Source organism: Ochlerotatus camptorhynchus, unplaced genomic scaffold (genome assembly GCF_037179485.1).
Source record: "Ochlerotatus camptorhynchus isolate MF236.1 unplaced genomic scaffold, CSIRO-AGI_Acam_v1.1 ptg000213l, whole genome shotgun sequence".
Taxonomy (NCBI): Eukaryota; Metazoa; Arthropoda; class Insecta; order Diptera; family Culicidae; genus Ochlerotatus; species Ochlerotatus camptorhynchus.
The window spans coordinates 6858362-6881244 of NW_027040703.1; the positions used below are offsets into that span (position 1 = coordinate 6858362).

At 40.5% G+C, this 22883-nt stretch overlaps 2 protein-coding genes across 4 annotated transcripts in view; both read left to right on the forward strand.

Moving 5' to 3' along the window:
• The window catches only part of LOC135703430 (regulator of nonsense transcripts 3B-like), a 406370-nt gene that overhangs the window by 35904 nt on the left and 347583 nt on the right, over window positions 1–22883 (forward strand). The window lies entirely within an intron of this gene.
• The window catches only part of LOC135703418 (beclin-1-like protein B), a 145945-nt gene that overhangs the window by 18314 nt on the left and 104748 nt on the right, over window positions 1–22883 (forward strand). For all 3 annotated transcript variants that reach the window (XM_065224636.1, XM_065224635.1, XM_065224634.1), the window contains exon 5: window positions 5938–6050. In XM_065224636.1, coding sequence (XP_065080708.1) covers window positions 5938–6050 — 113 coding nt within the window. The remainder of the gene's footprint in view (window positions 1–5937; window positions 6051–22883) is intronic.

Here is a 22883-nt window from a genome sequence, read left to right on the forward strand (position 1 = left end):
ACCACGCAACTTCGAAGTCGCAGCAGGAACTTTGCTGGACGGGACAAAAGGTATGGAAAAGCGGGCATCGAGCGGCTACTTTCTACCAGAGCTGTGGCACCACCAACGGGCTGGGAACCGGCTTTGTAGTGCTGGGTAAGATGCGCCAACGCGTGATTGGTTGGCAGCCGATCAACGCGAGGATGTGCAAGTTGAGGATTAAGGGCCGTTTCTTCAACTACAGTATCATCAACGTGCACTGCCCACACGAAGGGAGACCCGACGACGAGAAAGAAGCGTTCTATGCGCAGCTGGAGCAGGTGTACGACGGCTGTTCGCAACGGGACGTCAAAATCGTCATCGGCGACATGAACGCTCAGGTAGGACGGGAGGCAATGTATAGACCAGCAATCGGGCCAAACAGCCTGCATGCCGTATCGAACGACAACGGCCAACGATGCGTGAACTTTGCAGCCTCCCGGGGTATGCTAGTTCGAAGTACCTTTTTCCCCCGCAAGGATATCCACAAAGCCACCTGGAGATCACCTGACCAACACACAGAAAACCAAATCGATCACGTTCTAATCGACGGGAAATTCTTCTCCGACATTATCAACGTCCGCACGTACCGCAGTGCGAACATAGATTCGGACCACTACCTAGTTGCAGTATGCATGCGCTCAAAACTCTCGACGGTGCATAACACACGTCGAAGTCGAACGCCACGACCCAACATTGAGCAACTACGGGACACCGGAGTTGCCCAGGACTACGCGCAGCAGCTGGAAGTTGCACTACCCACGGAAGAGCAGCTTGGCGCAGCTTCTCTTGAAGATGACTGGAGGGACATCCGTTCAGCCATAGATAGTACTGCTGCAGCGGCACTAGGTACTGCAATCCCGGACCGAAGAAATGACTGGTTTGACGGCAAATGCAAACTGTTAGTAGAGGAGAAGAATGCAGCACGGGCGAGAATGCTGCAACACCGCACGAGATTGAATGTGGAGCGATACAGACAAGCGCGGAACAGACAAAACTCGGTTTTCCGAAGGAAGAAGCGTCAACAAGAAGACCGAGATCGCGAGGCGATGGAAAATCTGTACCGCGTAAACGACACACGGAAGTTCTACGAGAAGCTAAATAGTTCGCGCAAAGGCTACGTGCCGCAAGCCGATATGTGCAAGGACTTGGACGGTAACCTTCTCACGAACGAGTGTGAGGTGATTGAGAGGTGGAAGCAGTACTATGACGAGCACCTCAACGGTGAAGCAGCAGAAAACGAAGGTGGCACGGCAACAGACCTTGGAGCACGCGCAGAAGACGACAGGCTACCGGCCCCTGATCTTCAAGAAGTTGAGGAGGAGATCGGTCGGCTGAAGAACAACAAAGCAACTGGTGTAGATCAACTACCAAGTGAGCTATTGAAATACGGTGGTGAAGCACTGGCTAGAGCGCTGCACTGGGTAATTGCCAAGATTTGGGAGGAGGAGATATTACCGGAGGAGTGGATGGAAGGTGTCGTATGCCCAATCTACAAAAAGGGCGACAAGTTGGATTGCTGCAACTACCGCGCGATCACACTGCTGAGCGCCGCCTACAAGGTACTCTCCCAAATTCTATGCCGCCGTCTGTCACCATTTGCAAGAGAGTTCGTGGGGCAATACCAGGCGGGATTCATGGGTGCCCGCGCTACCACGGACCAAATTTTCGCGATTCGGCAGGTTCTGCAGAAATGCCGCGAATACAACGTGCCCACACATCATTTGTTCATCGATTTCAAATCCGCATACGACACAATCGATCGAGATCAGCTATGGCAGATTATGCACGAGTACGGATTTCCGGATAAACTGATGCGATTGGTCAAGGCGACGATGGATCGAGTGATGTGCGTTGTTCGAGTATCGGGGACACTCTCGAGTCCCTTTGAATCTCGAAGGGGGTTACGGCAGAGTGATGGCTGTGTCTGCTGTTCAACATCGCGTTACAAGGTGTGATCAGAAGAGCTGGGATAGATACGAGTGGCACGATATTCAGGAAGTCCATCCAGCTCCTTGGTTTCGCCGATGACATTGACATTATGGCACGGAACTTTGAGATGATGGCGGAAACGTACATCAGACTGAAGGCTGAAGCTAGACGGATTGGACTTGCCATCAACGCATCAAAGACAAAATACATGAAAGCAAGAGGTTCTAGGGAAGACAATGTTAGCCTCCCACCCCGAGTTCAGATTGACGGTGACGAAATCGAGGTGGTCGATGAGTTCGTGTATTTGGGCTCACTGGTGACCGCCGAAAATGATACCAGCAGAGAAATTCAAAGACGCATTATGGCAGGGAATCGTGCCTACTTTGGACTCCGGAGGACGCTCCGGTCGAATAAAATTCGCCGCCGCACGAAGTTGACTGTCTACAAGACGCTGATTAGACCGGTGGTCCTTTACGGCCACGAGACCTGGACTATGCTCGTGGAGGACCAACGCGCTCTTGGTGTTTTCGAACGGAAGGTGTTGCGTACCATCTACGGTGGAGTGCAGATAGATGACGGAACGTGGAGGAGGCGAATGAACCACGAATTGCACCAGCTGCTGGGAGAACCATCCATCGTCCACATTGCAAAAATTGGGCGACTACGGTGGGCTGGGCACGTCGTAAGAATGCCGCACGACGACCCAGTGAAAATTGTTCTAGAAAGCGACCCAACAGGAACAAGAAGAAGAGGCGCGCAGCGGGCAAGGTGGATCGACCAAGTAGAAGGTGACCTGCGGACCCTTCGCAGACTACGAGGTTGGCGAACTGTGGCCATGGATCGAGTAGAGTGGAGACGACTTCTTCGGACAGCAGAGGACAACAAGGCCTTAGCCTGATTGGTAAGGTAAGTAATAGGCACTGACATTGGGTGCGATACTTGCGGGTTTGTCGCAAATCACTCTTATTTTATTTATTTTACGCAGATCGATTTATTTGGGTTTGCAAGGGAATTATACTATTGAAATATTTCAGAAAGTGCCCAACGGTGCTCCTTCCAGTGTTGGAAAAGTTCGCAATATTTCACGAAGTTCACCAAGGGAAAAGTTTGCGAGTCATAGAGTGTTTTTGTGAACTTTTCCATCACTGGCTCCTTCTATTTGCGTGATAAGCTTTCATTGTTGTTTTCATTGAGGTTTTACTCAGGGAACAATGTTAAACATTATTATTGTACATGGTATTGTAACTAATCTTATAAGGGAAGTGGATGTAATGTCGGCCTAAACGCCCCTAATTTGGGCCCATGCATAAGTTCAGCAATTGACTACATTTTCAATAGCGACCAAAAATATCCCTTAGTACCGTCCCAATGATACGTTCATCTAGATAAAATTGATAAATAGCAGATTTTTAGCGATGGGCCCAATCTTAGATCCATAGGCCAACATTAGAGCCATTTCTCCAAGTGCTTCATTTTAATTTGGGATAAATGTTTGAACTTTAGCTCTGGATTTCCACTGGCGTGCTTCTAATGTAACATACCCATACGTATTTTCGTGGTGCCACTATGCCGGAAGCGTGGGAGCATATACCCTTTATAATTTAAAAATCAGCTAGGAAACTAACTTCAACGTGAAACATTTTAGTAACTTGAAGGGGTCACCTGCGACGAACTAAGATACAATAAATATAGGTCAAAGTCAAAAGCACTTGAAACACGTTAAATTTTAGATTACAAGCACAAATAAAGCATGGATTTTGATTGAATAGGTAGATTAGAGTTTTCATATATTCATTAAAATTGGCTAATGAGATATCATAATCATCAAATGAACATAAATAAAAAAAACGGACAGTCTAATAACATTAAGTAGATTAACAAAAGAGTAAGAATGCAGGGGGTCCGCTGAGGGAGGCAACAAGTTGTTTAATAAATCTTCCTATTTAGTATATTTGTTAATTACAGGCAATGTCAACAGTGAACGCCATATTTGATCACGCTCTTACGAATAAGTGAGGTTTTGGAAAGGATATATTTGAGGTGAGAATTAGGACTGTTGTGCTTCAGTATGTTTTCGGTAAGGTAAGATATGTAAACCATATCATACCGGTGGTGTAGTGGTAAGCGTGATTACCCCAAGTCTGCGCCGCCGGGATGTTCTGAGGCATAACATCTCTGATCACGCCTTCCGTGTTGGTCCCCGGTTCATGAGTTGATGGGTCGATAAGTAGGGTCCAGGTGCGAGAGCTGCCACCCTGGCGTCGGTAGCATTGGTACTCAGCACGGAAAACAAGATCGACGGAAAAAAAAATCTTTACCTGTACCCTTGTACAGCATGGACAATGATGTTTCACTGGAGAACTGGCCCTATGACCTCCTTCTGTGCTTTAAAATGAAAATGAAATGAAACTCCATTAAAATAGAGATCCTCTGAATTTCCAAGCGATTCTCCGCAGAGCTGCCTTTGAATTTTCCTTAGTGTTCCGTTGGAATTATCCCTAGATTAGGCTTTTAAATAGTCTAAGTAAATAAAATTGTAAAAAATGCATCAACATGATAGAGGCTTGATTATTTCCCAAGTTCACGAGGAACGATAATTATTATTTTCATCAAACCTAGAATCTTGAGATTTATTTAATGTCTAATATATTTAATGTTTAATCATATTGCCTGGTGTTCGAACCTACACTAGCCAATAACACCAGCAAAATCAGTGTTAAACCTTTTCAAACTTGTATCCGTGCTCGTTCCCTCTACCCGCAGCTCACTCGAATCCGATGTTTATACTGATGATGACGACAACACCGATGATGATGGTGATGATGTTGCTGGAAATTTTAATTGTAATTTAATTCATGAATAACATTTCACCGAAGCGTTCACTCGTCGTCATCGTAGTTGTACAACATTGTTGTATAGTTTGCACCACACCATGCACTGGAAAACCACTCTTGGCTCCCGGTGTGCGCTGCCATGTTGCACTTGGTTCAGAAATATAGACACAGATGAGCTTTTACAGATTGAAAGTTTTCCCATCCCAATGCACCACCAGCACCGTGCCTGCCATTGTACCTTTTGGTACAAGCCAGAAGCCGAAAGTGGCTTTTTAACTTAGTCGTTGTTCCGATCCAATCTCAACTCACATTCACCCTGCCCTGGTTCTGTGGAGGTGCCAAAACTGGGAAGCAACCGAGCTGAACATGCAAACCAAAAGACTGTTGGACAAAGGAGGAAATTAGTTTTCTTGTGTTTGCTTCCCGTTCCTACGGTTTTTGAATAAGCTTTTTCTTTTCTGGTGTTTCGCGCAGAGAGGCAGACGGTATATCCGGAAGAAGGATGTTGAAATGGGTTTAAATTTGTTACTGTCGATCGGGAAGCTATGAACCACAAGTTGCATGACTACAGCAAACGCAAAGCAAGACAGAACTTTGCGATTTACATCGATATGCATCCGATTAACTTCATCGTCACCAACTTTGCAGCGAAATAGGAAAAAAAAAAACCTTTCAATTCATTATTCTCTAGGAACCCGTAACCGTACAAACTTAAGCTGTATCCATTAAATTGTCACTTTATGTTGTTCTTTCCCGAAGCTCTTCCCACGGCGTAGTTGTACCTCTTTCCAAACTTGCATCAAAACTTTCCCATCTGGGGTGCCCTGGTCCTTCCTGGCAGCCCAACAAATTCGCTTCATGCACTGTTCGCTATTCGCTATTGGCAGCAGCTGAGAAAATGTTTTCCTTTCCGGATCACTGGCTCGAAGGTGAATGGGAGGGGAGACAGCCATAGTACGACACACTCTTCGCAATAACCTCCCGCGACACTATCTCCTACTCGTATGAAGACATTAAATGTAATGTATTTAACTTTTCTTTTATTACACTTTTCCCATCGGTCGGTATCGTTCGCAAATCGAACAGTTCCGCGTGCGATGTCAGAGCAGGATTCGACGAAGGTTTCAATGTTGTTTTTTGTTCTTCGTTTCAGAGCACAAACAGTTGTACAACATTTCCAAGGAGCTTCTGCTGGCTGTGAGAGTATTGACGGAGAGTCGGAACGATGCTCAAAAGTCAACCGAAAAATGCAAGCGCTGTGAAATGGTGAGTTTTTAGAAATGTATTCGGCAAGTAATTTCGATCAAAAAAAACCCCCCAACCCCTAAGCGATCGGAAAATCGATATCAACGGAACCACCTTTCCGCGTACCAAATCCTTCCCGGCTCCCGCTGGATAAGCCTTTACACCGGGGCATAATTTATTCAACACCCTTTCGGCTAATGATTGACAGCTTGGCGGTTTTCCATATGTTGGCTTCTGCCACCACCACCAACCGATGAAAACAATCGAGGTTGTTACAGACGATGAGGACGGCTTCACGGTCGATGGCAGTTTGCTCATAAATCCAAAGACCTTTGCCAATATTACGCCAACATGCGCACATGTAGGTCGTCCTAGTCGTGGCCGTACACCCACACTGCCACGACCACCGGCGATGGTGTGTGGTGGTGGCGCCCACCTGACTGCTTGTTGGTTCAGTTCGAGTAGGGAGAAGGAAGGGCCCGGCCAGGTGGAACCATAAGTCATAAATCCTGAAACAAATTTGCTTCCAAATACCATTTTTCCCCGTTTTCCTGGATCTGTTGATGCCGGAGTCCTATTGGCGGTGCGGGTGTGCATGTGGAACGGTGTTCGCATTTTCGTGGAAGAATGGTGGGAGGAACACATCAGAAGCCTGCTTCCTTCCTACGACATGATTGCAGAACCATAGTGAAACATCAATCAATATCGGTTTTCCATAAGCAAGCCGAGAGTAAGAGCGAGAGAGAGAACAACTGCCTTCTTGTCGGTTGAGCTTTCGAGTAAGTCGGTCCAGATGGTGCCAGGATATATTTACGGGCTGATGTACATATTCAATAATACAGCAGATGTGCGTAGTGTGCTGCGAAAAGTTGTGCCTGTTCTGAGTGAAACAGTAATTATATCGCAATTTGTTCACCACTTGTGGTCTCTGACAACATTAACAAGTGCTCAGAATGAAATTCCAATCAACATTAAAACTCCATTCGTCTCAAACATTGCCGAATCATCTTCATCTTTCTTCGCTATTTGCTTTTACCGACCTGGCTGGCTAATGGCAGCCTTACTTTTGCTCAATAAAACAGATGAAATTATCCTTAATAAGTAAAAAAAATCTCCTTAAAATAGATCGGGTTGCTCCTTAAATGATTGATCAAAATACATTAAAAATCTTAAAATGCTCAGTAAATATTTAAAGTACGCTCCCTAAAATAGAGAAAATTGTACATTAAGCATTTGAAAATGCTCCTTAGTATGCACCGCTTTGCACCATTTTGAAGTATAATTGTACCATATATCATCGGAAAAGCTGCTGTAGAAAGGTTAATAAGTACCATGAAATCAGATGAAATGTTCAGTAAATCATTTTGTGCATTTGTGCATTTTTACTGGAGATTTTTTTTACTTATTAAGGAACATCGTCATTGCTTAATGATTCATTTACCTTTTTACCCTGGCTAATTGACTGGATGGATGATACCAAACTAGATGCTGACCAAGCGGCATATAGGGTTGATGTCCCTAGGTGTCTCTTATTTTGGGTCCATGCAGTGGTGCAGCCAGAATTTTCGTTTGGTATTTAGTGGGGGGCCGTGATTGGAATAAAAATGAAATTATTGAAACACCAGTGACATCATGGAAAATAATTCCCACTAATTTAAAAAAAAAATCATGTTTTCCAATTCTAGGGAAGTCAGGCTGATATCATAGACCACACCGATCAGGAAACCATTGCACAGTGGGAAAAAATCGACATAAAAGGAGCAAAATTCATTATATCTGATCAGCGCTGATTTAACCTTTGTAAATATAATCATTCTTATGGGGCAAAGTCTCAGAAATCCAGTGGAAATAGTTTCGTCCTGTGCAGAATAAGGAAAATTGGAATTTTTGGAGCATTTTACTCAAATTTCTTAAAATTTTGTATAAATGACTTAAAAAATACCTCATTCTGGTTCTTTTTTTGACGTAGGACTACGTCTTTGATTTCTATATGGGGGTACACTTTGTGAAAACCGAAAATGGAACATGTAACAAATTAAGAAAGATTTTGAACGTTAATAACTCAGCTGCCCCTGGTCCAATTTCAATCATTTTATCACCAATCGTTCAGAAATATGGCTACGCATCGATACAAATGCTTTCGAATGTTGATTTTCAAAAAGAAACTATTGAAAAACTGGTAAATTTCCAGCATTGTTCAAAAGCGTCGAATCAACTAACAAATCCACCACACATCACCACACACCACACACCACACACCACACATCCACATGCATATGCTGCTTCCCCAGCACAGTCGTCAGAGAGTAGTAAGTAGACGAAACAAGTCGAAGTGGCATTCGCCTTCGATCCTCGGGCGCGTGCGAATGGGGAGGATGGAATTGCGTAATATTTTGCACACTCATCGCCATACTCAGAACCACACGCTCCCAACGACCACACCACTGTGTGGTGGTGTTCGGTCGTCGAAATTAGTAGCAGCAGTAGCAGTGCTTTCGGCGTGTGGCGTTGAAAATTGTTCTCCAGTAACAACGAAAGGCGGCCTGCAAGCAGCGAGCTGCAGAGCCCACATAAGCAACCATCAAAGGAGGAAGAAGCTGCACCGCTATGCTATGGATCGGAATCAGTAGCTCTTCGTGAGTCGCTGCGGGTCGGTCATCTAAAGGGTGATACGGTCAAAATTTGGTCAAGGGAAAACGCGTGTAAATCGGTGAAATCGTTTATTTAAAAAATCAAATTAAATTTCTTTTTCAAGTTCAATTAGTACAAAATTCAGGAAAAATATTCAGTTAGGCTTCCGCTTTTCCAAATCCGAATTGCCGGGCCTTACGCTTGACCCCTGCCATCAGATTTTGTACAGCCACCTTGTCCACCTTCTTCGCCGCAGAAAGCCAGTTTGCCTTGAACTGCTGCTCGCCCTTAGCAGTTTTTTTGGTCTTCTTTAGGTTCCGCTTGACAATAGCCCAGTATTTCTCAATTGGGCGGAGCTCTGGCGTGTTGGGAGGGTTCTTGTCCTTGGGAACCACCTGCACGTTGTTGGCGGCATACCACTCCATGGCCTTTTTACCGTAATGGCAAGATGCCAAATCCGGCCAAAACAGTACGGAACAACCGTGTTTCTTCAGGAAAGGCAGCAGACGTTTATTCAAACACTCTTTCACGTAAATTTCTTGGTTGACAGTCCCGGAAGCTATGAAAACGCTGCTTTTCAAGCCACAGGTACAGATGGCTTGCCAAAACAGATATTTCTTTGCGAACTTTGACAGTTTCATGTGCTTGAAAACATCTGCTACCTTTCCCCTTCCTTTTGCCGTATAAAACTCCTGTCCCGGAAGCTGCTTGTAGTCGGCTTTGACGTAGGTTTCGTCGTCCATTACCACGCAGTCAAACTTCGTCAGCATCGTCGTGTACAGCCTCCGGGATCGCGCTTTGGCCGTCGTATTTTGTTTATCATCGCGATTTGGAGTCACTACCTTCTTGTAAGTCGATAGTCCGGCTCGTTTTTTGGCTCGATGCACGGTTGTAGACGATACACCCAGCTTATTTGCGGCATCTCGGAGAGAGAGGTTAGGGTTTCGCTTGAAACTACCGGCAACTCTCTTTGTCGTCTCAGCGGCTTCCGGTTTTCGATTTCCCCCCGATCCAGACTTCCTGGCTGTCGACAAACGTTCCCCAAACACTTTAATTACATTTGTAACGGTTGATTTGGCAACTTTTAGCGATTTTGCCAACTTTGCGTGCGAGTAGCTCGGATTTTCGCGATGCGCGAGCAAAATTTTGATACGCTGCTCTTCTTGCTTGGACGGCATTTTGACAACTGAAGAGTGAATTCCAAAATCAAAATAGGAGCAACATTCTACACACACACACCTTCAAAATGAGGGGTGTTCAGGTTTTTTAAATGCAAAATTGAAAGAAATACGTCAAGTTGATATTGACCAAATTTTGACCGTATCACCCTTTATGCCAAGCGTGTCACCCTCGCTCCAAACGACATACAGCTCGACAGCCTCATCCGTGTTGAACACCCAGCTCAGAATTACTCAACCATCACTACATAACGGTCCTTTTCAGGGCCACCAAAAATTTGTTAAAGAGTATTATTTGGACATTAATCAAGGTCATCAGTTCCCGCAATCAAGGCTCAACCTGTCTATAGAAGGTGTGGAATGGTAGGCCTGAATAAATTGGTGCAATTAGTTTTTCCTCGGCTTGCATTCCGCACGATTCGTTTCTTTCGTTTAATCAATCACTCTTGTAGTGACGTCGAAAAGATTGTTTTAATCGGCGCTTACATATGAAATTTAATCTGGATTATAGAATTTTTTGTATGTTATCAAAATTTATGAATGGTTTGCCACTAAATGTTGAGATAATTTATTGATTGTTGAATTATCACACTCTATACCATGAAAAACCAGCCTGTTTGTGAGTTTTTGCCTGCTTCTAAGTAAGGAGTTATCATAAAAAACAAATCGCCAACTGGTATTTCCCGGCGACTTTACAAATAAATAAAATCAAACAAAATTATCATACAGAACTAGCTAGGATTTGTTTTACTTCATATTTCACAAAATTGCTTTCGAGTGCTATGATATCGTCTCCCACAAAGTTTACATTTTTCCCTCTACCAACACAACACTAGGGCTTGATAGATCTCCACAGGATCTATAGAATCCACGCAATTTCAAAAAACCAAAATGCACAGCATTACGAAAAGAGGTCAGGTTTCGACCAATAGCAAATAGATTTTAATTCTTAACAAGCCAAACGATTGGAAATTTATCTACCAATATGCTAAAATGAACACTTAGATAATTGTCAATAGGTCACTATTGAAAAATACCAAATGTCCAACTGTTGCAATGGTGATCAAAATTATCACCGAATGTCTGAAAACAGCGTATTCCCTAACACAGACTTAAAAATCGAATTCGATGTGCACAAATGATACTTTCCATCCCGCTCTATTCATATAATTCGGAAGGAAATCCTGTGAGGGGTGAATTGAATACCCTTTAATACCAAAATGCACAAAACTAAAAAATTCATAAATAACGAAAAATCAAAATACACCTTTTAAAGTCATATCGAAAATACTCAAGTTGACGGTCCCTTGGATTCTCTTCATCAACTTTCTCTTTGAAATAAATACTACAAATTTGATACGCTTACAAATAAAAAACGGAAAGAGTTAAGATAATTGATGATTGATCAATTAAAAGAAGTAAATGTTCACATTTATTCCGTCCACTAGCGGTTCTACGTCAAGCTTCCGTTCGTGCCCCTAGGCACAGACCCTTCTACTTTTTTTCTCTTTCGTTTTTCAATTTACGACTCGCACAACCGGATAATTTGTTGGTCCCATTTTCACTGAATTCACCGTTAATCACGCTTACTAATCGCACACTGTCGTCGTGGATGCGTTTTTCACTGTGGGTCGACGAATTCATGGCGTACAGCTATCGACAACCAACGTTATGTGCCGAGTATTAAAAATGAAATCTCAAAAAGCTCGACTTCGTGTGCGCCGAGGTGTGCGCTTGCTAACTAAAATACTGTGTGGTGCTTTACATAGCACCATATGTTGCTCACTGCGAAGGAAGGCTTTTCGTTCAAGGAAGCAAAAACCTTCTCTCAGTTCGTCACATAGCATCGCTCGCCGTTTCCCTCTCACAGCCAGACCGAGCCTAGAGAATAAGAGTGTTCGAAGCTGAATGGTATGCGAAACCATAGGCAAAGCAGAAATATTTTTTGTTAATATATGTACTATCAATTTTTGAAAGTGAATTAAATGAATTTGTGGAAAAGTTTGCACCTATAAAATCTTGGATTTCGGCGCCCCTGTGGCATGGCACCCCTGGCGGGGGCCACTTTCGCCACCGCCTCACTACACCCCTGCTCACAACTTGTCGCTGTGCCGGCTCACCGGACTGGTTACGGTTTCAACAATCCATTCGACGCTTGTCGGCGAGCTTTTAACGATACTAACGAGGATTTCGATTTTGTGATTAGCAATAGTACTTTTAAAAATAGGATTAAGAACATTAGGTAAAGTAGTCTGTACGATTTTTTTTTATCGAAGATGAAACAACAAATAAATAAATAATAGTGACATTAGCGTTTATTGGCTGCTGTTATTCAGTGCGACTGACAAATTGAATAATGGTTGTGAAAAAGTTGAGTAAACGCTCTCCAACACTATTTTGCTAGCTTCTGCTTGTAGCTACTTTACAGCACAACGCTGGAAAAGTTGGCTTAAAAAGCTGAACATTTTAGTTGTGCTACCTACATGTGTTCATTAATACAAACATTTAGCAGAATATGTGGATAAGTTGGGAAGATCATTGGTGACTAATCTATGCATTATAAACAAGATAATTTCGTTTATTTTAAAGCCATTTCCCTAGAGTTTTGTGAATGAACAAGCTGGTGAATCTTGGCACAAAAATTATAAACATATTCGTCCCCATCTTGCTCGCAAAACTTCTCTAGAGGCCAATTTGTCAGATTTTATGAAGTCTGCATTGGCTCGTTCAGACCCTAAGATCGGAACATTGGCTATGGCGCACAGTTCTAAACGAAGAAAATCTTCTGACGGAACATTCAGTCAAAAAATGAGAGAATATTTCATGAATCCTCAATGCGAACCTTGTAACAATGATGACGATTCTGAGGAATATGATAACTGTAGTGACAGCGACGATGAAGAATAAGTATTAGAGATGTTACTAATTATAAGTTTGGTGTATAAACAAGTACTTTGATCTTATGATTTAAGAAAATTTATATGGAAAGAAATCGAGTTTTATATCAACTTCCTGTATCCTAACCCTATCACTGTAAAAAAGATAAACTGTCATGTCTCAACCTTGAGTAAGGCATAAATATATGATTTCACGTTGCACGCATCGTAAACAGAATAGATTTGATCAGCAGGGTTAGTATTTTTCATTATTTTTCATCAAATCCAATATCTTTGTATTTTCTATTTACCAATTCATAAAAATGATCTTTTGGAGGGATAGAGGTAAAAAGATAAGCGGTAAGGAACATACTCTGGAAAGAATTACCTACTAGGATTAGTTGAAAATGAACTGAATTGGAAAGAAGCTGATATTTGTAACGTTGACTGATTGTTGTTTGTTTCCTTAAACACGAAACACGGATTGTGTAACTTATGATAAAATAAATTTTATGTAAAAAATAAAGTTGTTGAATGATATTTCTACGGTATGTGAGGTTCACTTAAGATGGGTTATCACCATTAGATGTTTTCAGTAGGACAGTTCTTGAGGGTTAAATAAGAATGTGGCGTATAATCGTATGATTTTATTTTTTTCTTCAATAAAAGGGGAGAATTGGGCAAAATGTTTAATAATCTAAAGTCTACGAAAGATGAGACAAGCATTTTTGATGCTTTAAACATATTTACAATGACATAATAAACGAGTATTCAACATTACCTGGATGAATTCGAATACTACTTGATTTATTAAATTAAATGGGATAATGCGTAAAAAGCTGATGTGAGCACAAAATGAGAAAGTTTGTTTTCTTCAGTAAGAGGGGGAATTGGGTAAAATGAGAAATTTATTGAAATTTTACCAAGATGAAACCATCACCATTCGATTCCTCATTCAGTTTTACAGTAATACAGTACACGAGGGTATAGTATGACAGCCACTTACGCGTATAACCGTGTAACACTACTTATTAACTTCATAAATAGGGGATAATTAGGAAAAAAATGGCTCCATACAGCAGCTTACCTTTCGATGTATCTAAAACGTAATTTTTTGGATCCCTAAGGTGTTTTTCTTCAAGAAGGACTATCATTGGACAGGTTTTCTTATCACTGACTACTGTCTTTTTAAAAAATATCGAAAATAAGGTAATAGGGGTAAAATTGACTAAAATGCATAATCTGCACAGTCTGGTGATGTATGAAATCATTTTTAATTGATTCTCCAGATGTTTTTCTACAAGAGTGACAATATTTCAGAACGTATATTAACCAGAATGAGGTATTTTTTAAGTCATTCATACAAAATTTTAAGAATTTTGTCATGCATTTATCTTAAAAGTGGTGAAAAACCACGTAGAATAGTTATGCTTTTATGGGCAGTATACTTACTCACTAGAACTTGTGTTTATAAAAAAAAACAGTTGTATGCTATTTGACCTCCACTACGAAACGAAAATTCTCAGGCCCTTGAAAATGATCCCACATGGACCGAAACGTTGGACAAAGATTACATATAATCTTTTCGATCCATTCCAAGACTGAAGAGCTAATCTTTGACCACATAGTGTTGAGACTTACAGCATGTATTGAAAGATCATTTGCACTGTATAGCCACGTTGTGAGGGAAATCCGAAATATGCAGTGCCATATCGGGATGGCATTGGTTTTCTGAACACCAATGTTAAGAAAACAATACTCTAATAGATGGTGTTGATTCCAAAAGCTCATGTTTACCTCGCATTGAGAGAAGAAAATAATTGACGAAGTCGTAAAACACTAACTTGGAAGCAACTAATTAAAAAAAAAACATTATGATCATGATAATCGCTCTTCTCCATTTAAAAAAAAAATCATTCCCCTACAAACAGATTCTCAATAGCGATTTTAGAATCAACTCGAATGGATAGTTCCTCAAATCGAACAGCTATGATCTGCATGGAATGCCACCAATGCACAGTGGTCCAGAATGCAGAATTTTTTTTTATCTCTTAGCGTTCTCATTTTAGAGTAATTTTTCGGGGTTGACTTAGGGTGCTCCTGGATAAAACAGTTTTTAGCACTAACTTTTTTATTTGAAATTTCTCATGAAAGTTATCTTCTAAAAACTTTTAAAACTCTTTAAGACAAATGTTTTATAGCGATATTTGTTGCCTGTATCTCTTCTAATAAAAAAGATATACCCATATATAGTAAAAAATATGAATAAATTCCAATTGATTTTTACGAGTTTAAAAAATAACATACCTTATTTTTTTTCATATTATTGAGAATAACATACGCCCTTTTAAATGCCGTAAAAAAACTTTTTTTTGTTTGCCCCAATCAGAGATATTAACATTTGAAAAGTGCATATTTTTAGTATAAAAACGTCAATAACTCTTGATCGGCGAAAGATATTGACAAGCTTTGTGCAGCAAAAATTTGCGCCTTCTTAAGATCAAAAAGTTATTTCTAGACATCTTTGCTGAGAAATTCGTAATAAGAAAACGAGAGCAAAACAACTGTTTTTTTAGAGCCACCCTAACTCAATTCAAGAAAATAGCTCTAAATCGGCCAATATAAGAGATAACAAAAAGTTGTTTTCAACAAAGTTGATTGAAATTAGCTCAGCTATAACTTTGTCGAAGAATCTATACCTTCATTTACTCAATCAAAAAAGTTAGATTTTTGATTTTAATGATAATAGGAACCACCCTAGAATTCATTGTCATAAAAATGAGGACCTAACTATAAGAAACAACTTTGTAGAAGAGACTTTTAGTCTAAAGTTTCAATTTCAGGCTCAAAACATATCATTCCACCTAAATCTGCATTCTGGACCACTGTGCAATGGTTAGCCGGGTCTAATAATATGCACCATTTCTGCAACAAGAATTTAATATGTTGCACTTTTACAAGCTTGTTCAAAGTTAATATCGTTCTGATCGGATTCACAAAAGCAATGCATCCAACCATACCGAGAAATAATTACAGTTGTAAACGCAAACACCTTGTCTACAACATTTTCACAAGCAGGAAAACGATCCACCTACACAAAATCCATTCAAATCGGTTGCAAGTTTCACAAGCGCTTCGGCAACCTGCTGAGTTCTCCAGCAAGGAGGACCTTCGTCTGTCAGAGCCAAACCGCACATATTTTATCCAAATCACCTCGAGAGTTTGTCCGTGTGTTCTCGGGCTTTCCAAGTCCTGTTCGTGCTGAAGGTGCTACAGGAACCGCAGCCTGTTCCACTGGCACGTCTTGGTTCGGTTTCACTTCAGAACACAATCATTCCGAGCTGCCTACACACGACGATGATGCCGGTGTTGATGATGGTGATGATGACGATGATGAGAATCATCACTACCACCACTCCCATCGTTTGTTCAACAATAAATTCAATTTTCTATCATCAGTACGCAGAACTACTCCTACTGGCTGGTGGTTGCTGACTGCTGCAATTCTGCTGCTTGTTGTGAATACGCTGAGCTATTTCCCATAAATTGCTTATCCAACTACCTAGTCCTACCCTAGCATCGGGTTGCTAATCCTGCTCAGCCTAGCGAACGTTACTATTACACAGCATGCCAAATGCCGGTGGGTGGCAATATGGCGTAAGGAGGACCTCCCGTGATGGTGTGCGCCTCAGGTCCTGTGGTTGCCAACGGTAGGAACTTACCACATACTTTACCCGAGCAAAACTGGCAGAAGCAAACGGAACGACCGGAGAGTGAAATATCGAGTACACCGGAAAGATTGTTATTACGTAAAGACGCAACTGTAGCACTCTGGCAGTAAATTTATTTCACCTTCAGATGGTCGCAAATGCACAAACGCAAAGAACGAATGCAATTGTACAGGACGTATTGAACTCTCTGCCACTACTGTCACGTCGCACGGTGGAGGAGATTGCTTCATAATGGGCAAAAGTACCGTTTTTGGGGTAGTAAATTTATTTATTAGCATAAACTAAACAGAACATACCTGCCACAAATGAAAATTTACGGGTATAAACGGTCTGCGGTGGCAGCAGCAGGCACACACGCGAATCTCTGGTAGAATTGCCTCCTTGCCGAACACCGTTCCATGTCAAGGATGTATTATATATTGCTAAAAGTAACAGCGCAATTGTTTTCCATGCAATGCACATATGTACACTCAATTCTGTTTTACGCGATTTTAATATATTGTTTTTTTTCGATATTGCCATCATGCGTGATTTTTTCAAACATGTTGAATTAAATTTGGATACAATTAGATGAAAAATAGAGGCGAAAAAAAAATCGCGGAAAAACAGAATTGAATGTACACTGGAATCGGTGGCGTTACTAACTGCACTGTCGCTGCCAATTCATATTAGAAAGAACCACTGCGCAGAGTTATATTTTTCTTCGATTTCTATTCTGTGTGGTTGACTGCACTCGGTATTATAATATTCAAGCAAACGCATATGGTTCGTTTGTGCCACAGGGTGTGCCAGTAGGTATCAAATGGAGCAACTAAATTGGAGAATCAATAAATCAATGGGGACACCACCAGGGCTTAAATATGGAAATTTAGATATGAGTCAGTGCATTGAGTATGCTAATTAAATCAAATTTTTTTAGGCAAATCATGATTTATAAATGCAGAATAATTTAGAGCTGGAATATGCTCGGAAGCTGTACAAGAGCTAAAATTGGGTCACCAATGAGGATCATGGTGTGGAGAGTTCTTATAATATTTTGAATATACTTATTTATTCCAAAAACATAACATCATTGGAGATAATTTCAATTTATATTAATATAGCCTTACATTACAGGGTAATATCAAAATAACTTTATCCTTACAGGGATCCAATATATGCAATCGTTGTTGATTTATTAATTAGTATACTTGTAAATATATGGTTTAAAGCTCAAACATCCTAGATTTTTCGGTCTATTGATTCATTGCTAAAAATATTATCGATATTTAAAAAAAAAATTCCATGATGCATTGTGTCATTCTAAGGCACATAAAAGGTAAATGTATAAAGCCTAGTAAATTATTAAGGGATAACAAATAATTTTAAAAAATGCAATTGTAATCATTTAAAATCTAGGTTATTTGAACATTTTCATGCTTATTTTCTTTCATATTTTGCATTTCACTATATAATTTATAAACATTATATAATGCATGTTATATATTAAAAATTAAATTGATTACTCATAAAATGCGGGGACGGGAGGGAGCTTCAGAGTATCATTGAAGTTGTAACTGGACAATGAAGTGGAGTGAAATACGGAAATCTAAGAGGCGGTCTTGGATTCAAATGTGTGAAAATATAAACAGTACTCCTATAGTCGCAAGATTACAGAAAACTCTTGCGAAAGACCATACGATTGAACTTGGTAATCTTAAATGTCATGATGGAGGTTTTACCAAATCTCCGTCTGAAACTTTAAATTTAATTATGGAAACACATTTTCCAGGTTCGGTATTATGTGTGGAATCAGATAATTCTGATTCTGTTGGTGAAATGTGTTCTACAGTTGTATACTGATGAAATTTTCACAATTGCCAGAGTGGAGAATGCTGTGAGATCTTTTCAGCCTTTTAAATCTGCGGGTGTGGATGGCATATTGCCGGCACTACTTCAAAACGGTGAAGCAATGCTGATTCCGTCTCTAACTAAGATTTATAAGACGAGTTTAAGATTAAACTACATTCCATCAAAATGGAGATTGGTAAGAATTACAGAAAAACAGGAGGCGTGATAAAACGCAGCCAAAAGCATTTAGGCCCATTAGTCTCTCATCAATTTTACTGAAGACTATGGAAAAGGTGTTGCATGGCTTCATCAATTCAACTTACATGTTAACGCATTCTTCTTCTTCTTATTCCAATTTCAAGCTTATTGCGTATGGCATATTAGCATATTGCGTGCTCTCAACTTAGTGTGCACTTCTACAGTTATTAATTGAGAGCTTTCGATGCCAATACCAATGCATGAATTTGTATATTGTGTGGCAACCACAATGATACTCTATGCCCAGGGAAGTCGAGAAAATTTCCAACCCGAAAGATTCCCTCGACCGAACCGGGAATCGAACCCGCCGCCTCCGGCTTGGTAAAACCGTGCCTTTACTGACTAGGCTATGAGGCCCCAATGTTAACGCATCCAATATCTAATTTTCAGTTTGCGTATCAATCTGGAAAATCAACAGTTACTGATTTCCATACTTTGGTAACTAAAATCGAAAAATCACTTTCAGTTTAAGAAATCGCCCTTTGTTCTTTCTTGGATATTGAAGGAGCTTTTGACAACGCATACTATTCTTCTATGGTTGACGCCATGAAGAAAAGGAACTTCGACACGCACATCGTCGACTGGATTCATACTATGCTTACAAAAAAAAGTCACTTCTGGACTGGGAAGCTAATCTACACGCTATTTCAAAACTACCCAAACAGTTTACCCATTGTTGGGTAGGTTCAGTTTTGACCGATCTGGGTGGATACTACCCAAATTTGGGTAGTTTTGAAATAGCGTGTATAACAGTAAAGGCAACGAAAGGCTGTCCTTAAGGAGGAGTCCTCTCACCACTGATGTGGTCTTTAGTTGTTTGGTTTTGTTTTTTTCCGTCGATCTTGTTTTCCGTGCTGAGCACTGCTACCGACGTGCCAGAAAGGCAGCCAATTCCAATAGTTTTTGTTTGATGATTTTTCTGAAGTTTATTACACTATTCAATATCCAAACAGCCCAACATGCAAGAAATTCCTCCACTATTTATTTTGGTCTTAATTGATTCATTTCAACATTGTAACCCATGCAGACTTCGATTCTGATCACCTTCCAGTAACTTTTGAAATATCCCAAAAAATGATTTCTAATCCCAACAGCTCTACTTTCAATTACCATAGAGCTGATTGGGAGCAATATCGAACATTTATGGAATATAGCTTCGATCCAAACATTCCTTTGTAAACCAAAGAAGAAATTAATTATGCTCTTGAATCTCTGACTACTTCTATAGTTGAAGCTAGAGCTGCCTCAGTATCAAAATGCGACGTTAAACTCGATTCAATTATAATAGACGACGAGCTCCAGCTCTTGATCCACCTGAAAAATGTCCGTAGAAGGCAATATCAAAGAACACGCGATTCTGCCATGAAAGTTATCTGGCGGGATTTACAAAAACAAATTAAAAAGCGATCTCTGACCCGAGTTCCAAACCCTTTTGGAAACTCAAATTTTTTTTGGAAAAACCTCAAAAGCCTATTCCAGCGCTTAACTCTTCGGGCACTGAACCATTTTATATACCTCGGAGCCCCAAACCTAAAATGAAGTCGACATTTTTTGGAGGTCGCTCACTGTTTTTGCAATATTTCCGTCATTTTTTAACCGATTTTCGATGTTTTGGTTTTTTTTGAAAGGGTATTAGTTTGCCTATTATTATGTTATAATCGATTATGTCATATAGTTCCGTGGCCACATCGTAAATTCCGGATTAATTTCTGTCGAATCGGTAGACAAGCCGTTTCAACAAGTTAGAAGTGATTGATTTATCCCATCGCAATTTTTCCTGGTAGCCTACAAAATTATCTAATAGATTGCACTATAGTCATTTTTCTATTTGAACTACTGACCAAGTACTAGCCGTAGGAGTATGATCCATGGGACTTTCAAAGGAATATTTATCTTTTAAAGTTGGACATGTCGTGCGATGCATGTTTCGCACAAACCCGATGAAATATAAATAATGTAGACTATAAGATATAATTTTGATCAATCTGGTAATGCATTAACATGTCGCAGATTACATAGGGAAGAGCACTACTTCCGCACAGGACCCATTTTCGTCGCCCCCGCCGTGTCTCGGATGTCCCTCAACTCGTTGAGCTGATTTTCCGTTTAAGTATAACTAGATTATGTTGAACATCACGTTCAAGAAATTAGCTCAACTGGTTGAGGAACAGTCGAGAGGTAGCGGTGAACGACGCAAATGGGTCCTATGCCTAAAGTGCACCCCACACGACAGTTTTTATTGACAATAATCATATTGTCAATACATATTATATTGACGTGAATATATCGATATTGACAATATTTATGTATTCACATCATCAATAATATTGTCAATACTTAGAAGTATTGACAATATTTATTACCGTGTGGGGTTCGCTTAAGCAGTGCTCTTCCTTACTTATTAAAAAAAATGTCTCTACATATATGCATTCCTACCCATACAGCGCAACCAAAAAGGTTTATCAACGAGGAGTTTTTACATGCAATTTCAGAACAAAGAAGAAAACAGCAAATTATTTAAGGCGATTCCTTGTAGAGTCCACAAATGGCCGCCACGTAGGCTTTACAAGCAATTCCACTAAAAATTTTCACGTTCACAAATCTCGGAAATTAATGCCTCATTTCACCTGAAATTACTACTTCGTGTATGCTGCAGTGCAAGAAACGAGAAGTAACAGTTTCATTGTAGTACGTGTCGTGGAAGCTGATATTTGTGCACTTAAAGTTTCGAAGTGGTTACAAAAAAAAAGGATCTCACAACAAATCACCTTAATAGAAAGGTGTCCTTGAAAACCTCCTTTCCTCGCTCTACGTTATTCGTAAGACGCAATATGTAGGGGACAACAGTCCAAAATGCACCCCGGGGCAAAACGCCCGATGCGATTTTTCATGGTATTCCCGTTTTAATTCATTAATTTGACAAGCCACAAGGCTAGTTTAGTACTTAAACTAGCATTTCGGCACAAAAAATCCCAGAATTAAGAGTGGAATAGCTATGAAAAATCAAATCGGGCGTTTTGCCCCGGGGTGCATTTTGGGCTGTTGTCCCCTATGCATGCATAGCAGTGGGTGCAACTTTGTTCCTAACGCGTTCTTCGGGGTACTGCCTTCCCCCGAAGAACGCGGTAGGAACAAAGTTGCACCCACCGCTTTCATTCAGTTGTTTTGTAACCAACCGATCTGATTTTTTGTATGTGATTAGTCTAGGGTGGGCACTGATCACATACAAAAAAAATCAGATCGGTTGGTTACAAAACAACTGAATGAAAGCGGTGGGTGCAATTTTGTTCCTACCGCGTCCTTCGGGGGGATACAGTATACAGTAGCTATGGTTTATTATATGTGTAAGCACGCTGCACAAGAAATTAGTACGCATTTCGAACTTGTTCAAACAAGACGTTGCCGACCTAGCAAGTGCTTCATTCATTTTTTCACAATGGATTCAGACACTGCAGCTGAGCAAGATTTTGAAATCGGCATCAATTCCGATATCGATTTATCTGACGTGGATAGTGTATGGGAGGAAGAACAAGAGGATCCAAAAGAAAATGACATTGTTAGCGCGGAAGAAGAGTTGGAGGATATAGCACTGAGCCATTCACAAGCGTGGTACGAATCAAAAACAGGTAAGTTTTAAGGCTACGTCATCGCAAATCGAATGAATTGAGAAAAAGTTTATCAAATGTTGTTGGACAGGATTCATATGGACGAAAACACCAGCATCCTCTGAAATATTTCGTGTTCGACCTCCCAATAAAGGATTGAGTGCTTATAGTCAGCATGTTACATCTATCATGGATTGTTTTAAATTATTTATTTCTGATGGAATAATTCAAAAAATTATTCGCTATACGAATGAACATGGACGCGACGATCCCAAAGAGAAAGACTGGAAGGAATTAACGGAAAAAGAGGTCTGGGCATTTTTTGGATTATTGATGATAGCTGGTGTACAGAAACAACGAAAAACACCAATAAAAACGCTTTGGACTACTGAATATTTTCTCCGCCAAGCATTTTTTCCGACAGTTATGTCCAGAAGTAGGTTTCAAGCCATTATGAGACATCTGCGATTTGATTGTCGCACTGATCGTAGTTTATTGCTCAAAAATAATGATCAGCTAGCGGCGATTCGGTTGGTTTATGATGAGTTTGTCAGCAATTGTATAAAAAGCTACAATCCATCCCAAATCATCACAATCGATGAAAGGCTAGTTCCATTCAAAGGAGGATGTAAATTTGGAGTTTACATGAAAAACAAACCTGGTCGGCATGGATTGAAAGTATGGGTTGCAGCAGATTCAGAAAATGCCTACGCCTGCAATCTACAAGTTTACTTCCCAGGTAATA